The 11,670-nt window shown below is 42.0% G+C and overlaps 1 protein-coding gene across 1 annotated transcript; it reads right to left on the bottom strand.

Annotated features, from left to right (window-relative positions):
• Nucleotides 1-1,598: 1,598 nt before the first annotated feature.
• IGFBP3 (insulin-like growth factor binding protein 3) lies at nucleotides 1,599-11,417 on the bottom strand (the record flags this gene model as incomplete). The annotated part of the gene is made up of 3 exons (XM_008941091.1): nucleotides 1,599-1,730; nucleotides 8,501-8,620; nucleotides 11,188-11,417. Coding segments are annotated over 3 exons (476 nt in total), but the record flags the coding sequence as incomplete, so codon positions are not given.
• Between the last annotated feature and the right edge of the window lie 253 nt (nucleotides 11,418-11,670).

An 11,670-nucleotide genomic window follows, 5' to 3' on the forward strand; every position in this document is an offset into this window, starting at 1 on the left:
TAAAATATATAAATAAATACATATACAAAATATGGAATTACTTTCCAGAGAGATGTTACATATAACAGGCCACCTTTCCTTAATCCAGATTTCATTGTCATACAGAATTTGTCCATGAAATTCAGTAAACAATCAGCCTAAAAAAAAAAAAAAAAAAGCCAAAGTCTTCCTTATGTGAAAGCATCACATACCAGACCAAAACCAAACCACTTCTCTCCCAATTAAAAGGACATACAACATCATGGCAGACCGTTGGTTTAAGTATTTAAACCCAAAGGTTCTTACTCTTATGCTTAGATGCAGGCAAATCATCTCTACCAAAGTCAAATCAAGTAACAATTGTGTGTAGCATAAACAAAGCGTGTGGGTCTCAACACCCACATCCACAATCCCCCCATTTGGCAGCACTGTTTTAAACTGGGGTTCCTCATACAGAATATGTGCTTTGGTAGAGTGTACCAAGACAGCACAGAATAGATACAGCTTTTCAAAATAAATAAGCAAATAGAAAGGGTGGTACTGTAATGGTAATTTTTTTGTCTGTGAATACTCTGTATTAGTGTGAGCAGGAAACATACGCCCTGTTGCACAAACTCAAGCGAAGAACAGACAGAAGAATGCTTTACTGAGAGCTTCAGTGCAACTGTTATCCTTTCCAGTGGCATAATTCAGTGATGGGTATACCAGAAATACCAATAAAATAGAATAATTAATTAAAAAAAATTATCTTGGTATTTGTAGTTATTTCAAATATCAAAACTTAATATCTTCTGGAAACATTTCCTTTGCTTCACAAATTCATTTCTGTTATCTAGAATAGGTCAGTGTGTACGCATATGGTTCTATACATATCTGTAAATCATTCCATACTCTTACTTCCTCTGCATACAGAAGTATACACTAGAATTACTGTGTAGTATTTGGTATTCACATGTTACATTTAAATAAAAGTTTATTAAAAAACAATTATATTAAATACAGACTAACAGAATATTCATAATATACTTTACAGAAAAAAATAGGCATGTCTTTATTTTAGAAATAAGTTTCTTTAAAAAGTTCTTTGAGATTTTTATAAAATTTTTACCTGTGAAGGTAAGTTTTCTGTCAGACCTGTAAAAACACCTTAACCTTTAAATCCTTGTGGGTTTTGTAATTTTTTTTTTTTTTTTTTGCTTTAAAGCTTTTACAAGCTTACAATCTATAAATTCTTTAAAATAGAAAACAAGTATCTTCTGGGATCAAATTGGTCACAGGCCGTTCTTTAGTCAGTGGAGACTCCCTGAATCCATTCCCAAGTGCCTTCTGTTGTTCTGTCTCTCTGGGTATCAATAGTGCAGGTTGATGTGGAAACTCAGAGCTCCCTACCCGTCCCATAGGAAGCCTGATGCGTGCCAGCGGAGGGTGCGGGTGCAGCCGCGTCCACGGAGGGCGTGGGGGGGGGTGCGGCCGCGTCCACGGAGGCTGTGACTCCCCAGCTGCTACAGGAGGCAGAGCTCTTCACTCCACGTGCAATGCAGTCCACAGTGTTTGCCCAGCCCCTCCGAGGTCTCTGCGAGGTCCAATGGCCACGCACAGATGCCAGAAGAGCTGGCACCCAGCCCTCATTTGCTTTCCAAGTTATAGCAGTGGACATCTCCCTTCCCCTTGCCGTCGTAGCCGGGCAGGGGCTGCCCGTACTTGTCCACGCACCAGCAGTAACCCCTCTTTCGGCCTTTGGATGGGCGGCACTGAAACAGAAGGAAAGGCCCAGTTAGCTTTGCTTCTGTTATCTCTGGTTTGAGTGTTAGCCAGCAGGGATCCCTCCTGTGATCGCTGTACTTCCACATCCTGGCCACATCTGACAGAAGCAAACAGAGCATTACCACTACCAAGGATTACAATAGAGCCTTATCTCCTCTTGTCTGTCAGCCCCTCTGGGTTTATTACTCACAATAAAATTGCTCTGAAAGCTACCAGAGAACAGCCTTATGAACCCCTCCCTAGGCAGCACAGTTTGAATACTCCCTTTTGAATATTGCCTTTGGAATACCAGCACTACTTACAACAGTATGGGCTGACAACTGGGACCCATCTTTGGAAAAGAATAGATTTGTTCTACGCTAAAACACAGGTCTGGCAAAGGCAGCCATTACAGCAATAAACACCCTTGGCTTGCATCTGTTTGCTGGAGGAATTTCAATACTGTAGTTGACATTTATGAACAGACACATAATCCTTCTGTCATGGAGTTATCACTTCAGCAACTGCTAGGTGTACTGGAACTTTACATGTATATTTTCCTATAAATAATGTTGCTTATATACTAGTTTATAACCAATGTCAGCCTTAGAAGTGGCCTGTTGGAATTTGCCAGCAATGCTGACCAGCCTGAAACTACCACAAGTGATGACACTGAACTGCTTTAGAAACAGTAAGGCAGTAAAAATGCATTATAAAGCCTAGCAAGTACCAAGTAATGTTCTCCTCAAGGAGCCAAAAACGGTAAAAACTAGACACTAAAGGGGATATCATGCTGCAGTTTGCATTCGGTAAGCAACAGTTACATACCGTGAACCTCTGGAGTAGGTGAAAACCTTGCAGAGTCCCAAAGACAACTGTTTCCAGGACACAGATGGTCTCACTAGGTTGGTCACAGTCAACCTCACTGCCAAGACCTATGCTCCATGCTATAGTCCAGGTTTTGAGATTTGGTGATACAGGATTCAGTGCAAATGCTAACAGAGGTGGCTGTTTAGTCAGGACAGACAGGCAGCAGGCAGTGACACAAACATACCTAGCTTTTCAAAGACAGAGGTTTCATCTGTTGCACCACCAACATGAAGGAAGATAAGCTAGACTGAAGCCACTCGACGGCTCTCAATACTGCAAAGCCTTCCATGCAAGCAGAGCAAATGCTGCCCCTGGGATCGCACAGTAAGTCAAGTATTTCACAGGTTCAGGCTGGTTCGTATCAGGTAACTTCTGTCACTACTGCTCAACTGCATGTTCTCCCAAGTCTAACAGGTGTGGATGCATCCCCACGTGGGTATGGCAGCAGCTCACAAAACTAAGCGTCTTTTTCACGTGCAGGTACACAAGGAAACATGAAGCTAGTGTTAGGCTTCACATGCTACCCGAAGTGCCTGACCCTTTCCACACAGAGTTTAGGACCTCAGCCAAAGGGTGATATTTTGGACAGAAGCGTGAATATAGGTCACTCCTGGGACAGCCTGCACCAGTACAGTGGCCCCTGAGCCAACCAATTTGTGGTGGCATGGAGCAGGGTGGACAGCCTTCAGCAGGAACTTCTTGAAGACAGATGGGATCAGATCATGGTAGACAAACTTCTCAACAAGTTTCCATCTCGTTTATTTTATTTTGGAGTAAATTAAGTAATGTTAATCATCATAATTGCAGAATAATCTACCCTTGTGATATATTTTTGAGTAACAAGCGCAATGCAGGAATACTACAAAGCCTTCCCTTCTCTGAATTTGCAATCCTCCTGCATTAGCCCAATGCAAACGGGCAGCAGTAGAATGACAAGTTCAAGCTTAAACCATTTATCAGCTTATTTTAGGAGTGGGTGAAGATCAAATATCCTGAGATAACAGCTACATTAATAATTTGCTAAACTATGTGACTAGCTGCATTTCAGTTCTAGTTACCTCTTCAGCTGGTTGTCTGCACCAAAAGTTTAAATGCAAGTTTTACCACTTATCTGTATTGTCTCAAAAGCTCGACTATGGGTTGAGATTATTCTCCAGGATTTTCGTAAGTGGCTGCTCAAAGTCCTCTGACATCAGTGGGAAATCTTCCTTCAATTTTGGTGGCAAGAGGACTAGACTTTAGCTTAACTGGTATTGACATTTACTGACTTAAATGCTTCATGCTCAAAACTGAGGAATTCATAAATAACAGCCTTTGCACAATTTAAGTTTTACAGAAAAGGAAACTGAGGCAGCAGTTCTTAAGTTGTTTTTCCCAAGAGAGTAGGCAGAGATGGAACCCAAATTAGAGCACAGGGCTTCTGGCTGTCAGCCTTGGTGCTCCAGCAGTGAAACTACACCTCTGCTAATAATAGTAACATTGCCTCCCCTTTTAGCAGTACTATATGAAGTACGTTACACAACTCTCGCTGATTCATAGGCTTGCATCGTTCTCAAAAGAAATGATCAATTAAAGTTAACTCAGGTTGTTGGAGGTTTTGATTGCTTTTTACAGTTGCACAATCAGATTTAAGAATTAACTACAACATGAAGTTGATCTGCAGGAACACCTTCCCTACTACTAATATTTTAATTTCTTCTAGACCACCCATTTGGAAAACAAAGCATTCCTATCATTCTGCAGCTGAAATAAAGCTCTTTGAGGAAACAAGTTACACCTTCCAGCCTGCAGTTTTGTACAACCACTCAGCTAGGCTGTCAGTAGTAAGGCACTTCTGATACAAATGTGATGCTTTTATCCTGAAGCAGCTAGCTTGCCTTCCCTACAGAACTGGTTGAGAGTTCATACAGGAAAAAAAAAAAAAGAGATCTAGTCTTCTGAATTTTGTACTCTTCTAGTCTTCTGAATTTCAAGGCTCTGCCTAGTGCTTCTGTATGATTTCAGAAGTCCAAAAAGCTGGAAAACTGCCCAAGCGGTGGAACCAGTAATTACTTCTGATAGAAACACCAGCTGCCAGCTTCCATGCCACCTGCCCCTTTCCCTTCCACAAAGAAGTGCCACAGAAGCATTCGTGGGGCACAGCGAAGCATATGGTATCCCACCGAATTCCTGGTCAGCCCAGAGGTCTCTGTGGAGCTACAACTGTGGTCTCCCTGAACAGACTGCAGACAGCATTGACATATACCTCAGGCCATTTTGGCTCCTGCCAAGCCCAGCTCTGTTTTCACTGGAACAATGCCAGCTCACATTTAGGCAAGTATCTGGCTCTGGTACACAAACACGGGGCAATTCTAGTAATTGCCCCATATAGTAATTCTAATTTCATCAAAACCTTTTTTCCATGCTTGAGGCAGAAACGTGCCTGTATCAACCTACTCCACATAAATATACCTGTGTACCACAACTGAATAGCACAATGCTACATGTGTGGTTTATTAAGGCAAAGAATTCTAAATGCTAATAAGTCTGATTTTAAGTTTATATATAAACAAAAGGTGTGAAGTATTTTTCATATTATACCCTGACAGGTAAATTTCTGTTCTTAAAATTATTTCACATATGCAAATTACTCTCTGTGGTTACTCCTAAAAAATCATTACCTAGGTATCCACAAGTATCTTGACAAGTAATTGTGTTCAGCTTGTCTGGAAAAGCAGGTGACTGGGAAGGCAGAATATACCAACAGATGAAGTGCTTCCTGAAGTGCTTAATGGTTTCCAGAGTGATCATTGTTTATCGAGTTCCTACCATCACACTCCTATCTGCATTATCGTCCTAGGTAATGGCTTTGGCAGCTGTTTCCAGAATTAAAAATGCCTGGCTTACACTCATTTTTTTTGATGGATTTACTGTGTGTTTCCTAACCTACTATTCTGAATCTTGTTGTCAGAACAGAATATAGCTGAATAACAGATTAAATGCTGCTAATACTAGCACTGAAGGAAAGGAATAAAATAGCCTAGTGTCCTGCTAATGACATCAGACACCTGCTCACAGCATCCAGAATATCACACCTACACACTGACACTCCAAAAAGAAAACAATTGTTGCATTGCCTTGTGGACAGTAAATTCAGTTTGGACTGGGCTCACTCATTTCTCAAACCAACGCTTTTTTCTAGGAGTTAAGTCTACAAGGGCTACTCAAATACATTATTTTTGGTATGTATTTTGTTTGTGTGAGAAGTAGCTTCCTCTTCTCACAGCCTACTTGTGAAGGCCTGTGCCCAGGGTTGACTTGAGGTTCATTTACAGAAGAACTCCAACTGCATTGCACGCAGAATGTTTACTCACATTGGATCCGTTTCTGGGCATCTCCTATAAGATCCTGAGTTGCCTCAAACTACCATTGAAACTACTGGACCCATGTAAATTGGCACGGTGCGTGACAAGGCAGGTCAGGTATAAAAGTGCTCCTTCATCCTCTGTGTGTGCTGGTCAGATAGGCTCTTTTGCACATAGCACAGGAACCCCTCCTAAAGCAGCATGAAAGTCTCCAGGCAGCACAGACACTGCAAAGAAGGCCAAGTGTGTCTTTGTTCTGTATCAACACCTTATTCTCATAAATCAACTTTTGGGAACAAAGACTGGATAAGTGCATTACCTGTCTTTTCTATTTTTTCCCTCTATATTTTGCTTTTTTCTACCTCAGTGGCACAATAACTGTACCTTAAAAGTGTACTCGTGCTTTAAAAAAAGGCACTTTAATACATGCTGCTTACTGTGGATCTGGTTTACTACACAGAGATGCCAAACACTGTGTGCAAACCACCAACTTTTTTGCTGACAAAGCAAAAACCTCAGAGTCTGAAGACAGAGAAAAAGGAAGACCTACTGAACAAGTAAATACCAATTTGCAGTCTTCTGTAACACCTACAGAAGGAGAAGGACTACAGTACGTTTCTGTGCCTTGAATGCAGTTAAATGATGTGCTGTTCTACAGTAAGCTGTTCTACAGTAACTAAGCAAATGCTTCTACAGCACAGGCACAAAGCATAATTCTACCCTTGCTCCACACAGCAGTCTGACATTTTCTGAACAAATGCAAGGCAAGATGTGAGCATAGCTCTCTGCTAGTTTACACTCAGTGAGACGTTAATGACACAGGCTTCTCAAAACTCCAGACAACAGAAAGAAACTCTGTCCCTGCTTGAGAGTCACCACCACCTGCTCGGGAAAAGCTGGAGAGAGCAGACAAGCTCAGCAGCATGCACTGAAGATCAAACAGCTCAGTCAATGCTGGGCTGATAGCAGAAGGGAAGGCTGGAAACCTCACCCCTATTGCAAGTGCCGCACCTGACACTGCCAGCTTAACGCAGAGCTCCAGGGAATACCCAAAAGGGAAAGACTGTTTCTAAGAAAGCTGGGAGCCAGAAGATGGAGAGATAACACCCCTAAAATAAGGTTGCCCGGTCAGAGGTTAGTCTCTGGCTTCCAACCAATGAACAGTGTTAACTAGCAACAGCTAGCCACTCCTTTAGATACCAGAGAGAAAGAGGATGACCCCTGTAAATCCAAACGGGAGAGGCAAGATGGCCCACCAACAAAATCTGTCCTTACGTAGGGTCTGCCTTGAAGAAAATCTTAAAAGAAACTTTTAGTTTAGGAAATTTTTGAATTACACCAAGAAACACATCTGGAGACAAGTCACTAACTAAACACTGGAGTTGAATGAGATGTGCACACTAAGCAAAGAACCTGGCCCATCTTGCACTTCCCAAGTTCCTAAATGAGCTTCACGGGCAGTACAGAATGAAAAATGTTGCTGCAGCTCAACTCGACAGAACTGAAGCATAAATACCTGCAGTTTAGAGCAGCATTTGTCAAGAAAAGACACAAACCCAGAACCAAAGAGGGCTGGGAAGCCATCCTCGCTGCAGAGTAACTACTGGATATATCACTTTCATGATAACATGACCTGGATTTTCAAAGCAATCTGTGTGGCACATAAAGGACAGATATATACCTCTCTCAAGTTGCATTTTGTAATATGATCCAGTGCAGTTCTTCTAGGAACTCTCAAGCAGCTATTTACAATTCAAAGCATTGATCTATTGCAGTCATATGGTGACTGCAACATTTAGCTCTGTGGGTTATTACAGAGGCACTGCTTTTTTTAAACCACAGGGCATTAGAATATAGGACACCAGCCAACCCATGTGTGATTAGGTATGAAGTTTCTCAAATTAATCTGTTGTCATGACCAAAAGAAAATAAAAACACTGTCCCCAGTTGACAAGGTTCAGCACTATCAGATCAGGTCCTAAAACTGGAAATTACAGAATCACAGAATCGTTCTGGTTGGAAGAGACCTTCAAGATCAAGTCCAACCATTAATCCAGCACTGTCAGGTCACCACTAAACCATGTCCCTAAGTGCCACCTCTACATGTCTTTTAAATACCTCCAGGGATGGTGATGCAACCACTTCCCTGGGCAGCCTCCTCTTGTGCTTGGCAACACTTTCTGTGAAGAAATTTTTCCTAATATCCAATCTAAACCTCACCGACACAACTTCAGGCGATTTCCTCCTGTCCTGGTGCTTGCTACATGGGAGAACAGATTGACCCCCACCTCGCTGCAGCCTCCTTCCTGGTAGTTATAAAGAGTAAGAAGGTCAGCCTCCTTTTCTCCAGGCTAAACAACCCCACTTCCCTCAGTCAGTCCTCCTAAGACTTGTGCTCTAGACCCTTCACCAGCTTCACTGCCCTTCTCTGGACACTCTCCAGAACCCCAAATGAACTAATTCTTATGTAAAATGATACATAATTCACTTTGCTGGCAAAATCCTTCAGCAAAGACACAAAAGGTGAAGTGCATTCACTGAAATGATCAAGACTCTGTACTTACTTGCTTTTTCTTGTAGAATCCCTTCTTGTCACAATTTGGAATATGAAAGCCCCTCGGACTCAAGACATTCAGGATCTTTAGGTGGTTTAAAGTGTCTTCCATTTCTCTGCGACAGGGACCCTGTTAACAAGCATGTTTTAGAAAACACAAATGAAACTTTATTCCTCAACTGTCCTCCTTCATGCAAGAATTAATAAATCTTTAAAGTGCAAGAAGCACAAACTCAAAGAAATCCATTAAAACAAAGGGATGCCTGGATTTGTAATAAGGGAAATGATTCACAGATAAAATTCTGACTTTCTGCTTTATTCAGGATAAATCAATTTCTAAAGACTGAAGGCCCTATGCTATGCTGAGCCACAGACTGCCATTTCCAGTTGTAATCACAGTCACACACCTGCAGAAGGCTTACCCAGTATATGAATCAATCGTATATAACCTAACTTAGGTTTGGAAAAGCTGGCCACCAAGTGGGAAAAGAAGGTAGGCAACTGGTAATACACCATTTAGTAGATTTCCCCCTACAGCCATTTGATTTTTGTGATTCTGCTGTATATGAAAACTGAAACAAAATGGATTTAAATGGAAAACACATAGTTTGGCATAATGTATATGCGTATATATATATAAGTACTCCAACTTCGGACAACAATTCCCAATTTCAGCTGGACTAAATGGATCCAGCCATGCAAAGGAATGGTTCCACACATCAGTTTTATGTACTAAGTATGTTACTTTTTGCCTCACTTTCTCCATCTCCAAAAGGCTGACAGCAATGTAGTGAGGATGAGTTCTAGGACAATGAGCCAAAAACAATCTTCCTGAAGCACTTTTAAAGAGCGTGTCTTACACGCCAACTAATTATTTCTCAGTGCAGCCCTTCAGGGTAGGGAGTAAAGCATTATGAGCCCTACTCTGCAGTCAAAAAACAGGAGCAGAGGAGAGGCCAAGAAGGCAGTCAGTGTCAGCAGTGGGATCAGGATTCAAAAGTTGCAGCCTCAAACCCGTGCTTAGCTGCACTCCTGTCTGGGCACATTACTGACTCGGCCTACCAGCCCACTTCTTCAGCAGAGACTTGAAAAAATGCCTTTGCATGGTTGCATGGGCTTAAAATATTTAAGTTGCTGTATCGACACAAAGACTCATTTGGTGCAATATTTAATTAGTGTAGTAATTACATTTATACTTTCAAATGGTAATACTAGTTTGCTCATGTAAAGTGACTACAGTGTATATGAAAGCATATAGATCCCACAGTTCTACTGGAGTTTAAAATTGATTTTTTTGGTTAGCAAAAACCTTCCTTGCTGCTTTCATGTTTTCTTTCATTATCAATCTCACAAGCTCTAAATGTGCTCTAAACTGCTGCTCTTACTGGCAGTTGTTTAGAAAAACAAAACTGCTCAGACACTGACTGCAAATCACACACATTCAAATATTTGGTCCTAAGACAGACCTACAAAAAGATCCTCTTTTTTTTCCTCTCTCCAGAGTCAGAGAGATCAATATCAAAAGCTAACATGCAGACACAGCTGAAAGGACATTGGCTGACAAAGGCACCTGTCCCCAAAAGACTTATTTTTGGTTCTTACAGACACCCGCAGCCTTGGTAAGTTGCTGCACCTTTGCTCATGGGACCAAACTACCATGTTAAGTGAAGTGTTCATCCTAGTGAAGACCAGAGTCCTACTTCCTCAGGGCTACCACAGGTCATTCTTTTACTGTAGGCAGTTCACATTTTGGGAAGAGGACATGCTGGAAGGCAGATATTGAAGTGTTTTTACTAAATGGACAGATACTAGTGACAAACTAATTCACCATCCTTGCCATGTTAACTCAGAGAGCACACTCTTTCCACACCACACGTTTCAAAACCTCCTTTTGCACATGAGAAGCCATGTCTGTTCTCACCATGATGAAACACCAAAGTATATCGAGATATTTTAGGCCATCTGGCACAGGCACAAGGCTAACTGCCAGGTTAACAGCCAGGATGTCCAGGAAGAGGAATTATTCTCCCCTCAGAATTTCACCCCACTCCAGCAGCCCTGAAAATCCACTGGGCAGTCAGAAAAAAGAAGCAATGGCAGCTCATGTGCCCATGAGCCTTGCACTTAGGCACTGGCATCAAACAACAACTGCAAATAGAGGTGATATTCAGAACATCATACAATGACTGATCCGTCAAGTTCCTAATCCTCAACTTAGCCTAAGTTTATCTCCCTTGATTTGTGCTGTGGAGTGTGAACACAGTCCCACTACGCTGAATGTGAAACGTCTTTTTGCCATTACAGCAACCCTGTAATGCTGTTTGCAACCAAATTTAATGATGATGCTATTAAAGCTGTCCCAAGCCCATTCACATAACCATGTGATATAAATGTGTGACAACTACAAGGGTGAACAAGAATTTTCGATCTCTAAAAACAATTTAGTGATAGATGTAAAAATCATTGTGCTGGGCCTTCATGCTTTCTGAAAATGACCTGCTCAGTCTGATGACCGTTGGCATTTGCAGGTCCAACAGTTTTACTGGTTAGACAGCCAGAATGCCTTAGATGGCTACAACATTTGCCACCATTTAGTTATTTAGTTTATCTTGTCATAAGCACAACATGCATATACATACATGTGCTCATGCTCACCCACACACTGGGAAATGCCTTTCCACTGATGGGAGTACTTACGTATTCAGTCTCTTGCTTGGATTCAGAAGAGAAATTCAGTGTATCCGTACTCTGCGAATCGTATTCCACTTTATAGCGCTGCGTATTTTTGGCTTGCACTTTCCTGATGATGTCTATTTTGGTGTGCGGTGGGTGCGATTTGGAATCTGGGACTCTGTGGGAGTTTGGGATGGCCTGATTTTCTATACTGCTGGTATTCTGGTCTTCTTCTTCCGAATCACTGGAATTTCCTTTGAGAAGAACAAACGCAGTGAAGAAACAAAGTCAATCAACTGCCAGCTGCACCTAGAAGGGGCAACAAGCCGCCCAATTTCCTTTACGAAATAACAAGGAACAACTCAGCGCTCCGCACGCATCAGCACCGTCGTTGCCGAGGAATGACTTTTGTAACTGAAGTATCCCCTCGCCCCCGGCGGGCTCGCAAGGCACCCACCGCACACCCCATGCAGGCTACCCCACGCCTCAACACCGGCCACTTGGCTA

The sequence above is a fragment of the Merops nubicus genome, unplaced genomic scaffold (genome assembly GCF_000691845.1).
Source record: "Merops nubicus isolate BGI_N331 unplaced genomic scaffold, ASM69184v1 scaffold39295, whole genome shotgun sequence".
Taxonomy (NCBI): Eukaryota; Metazoa; Chordata; class Aves; order Coraciiformes; family Meropidae; genus Merops; species Merops nubicus.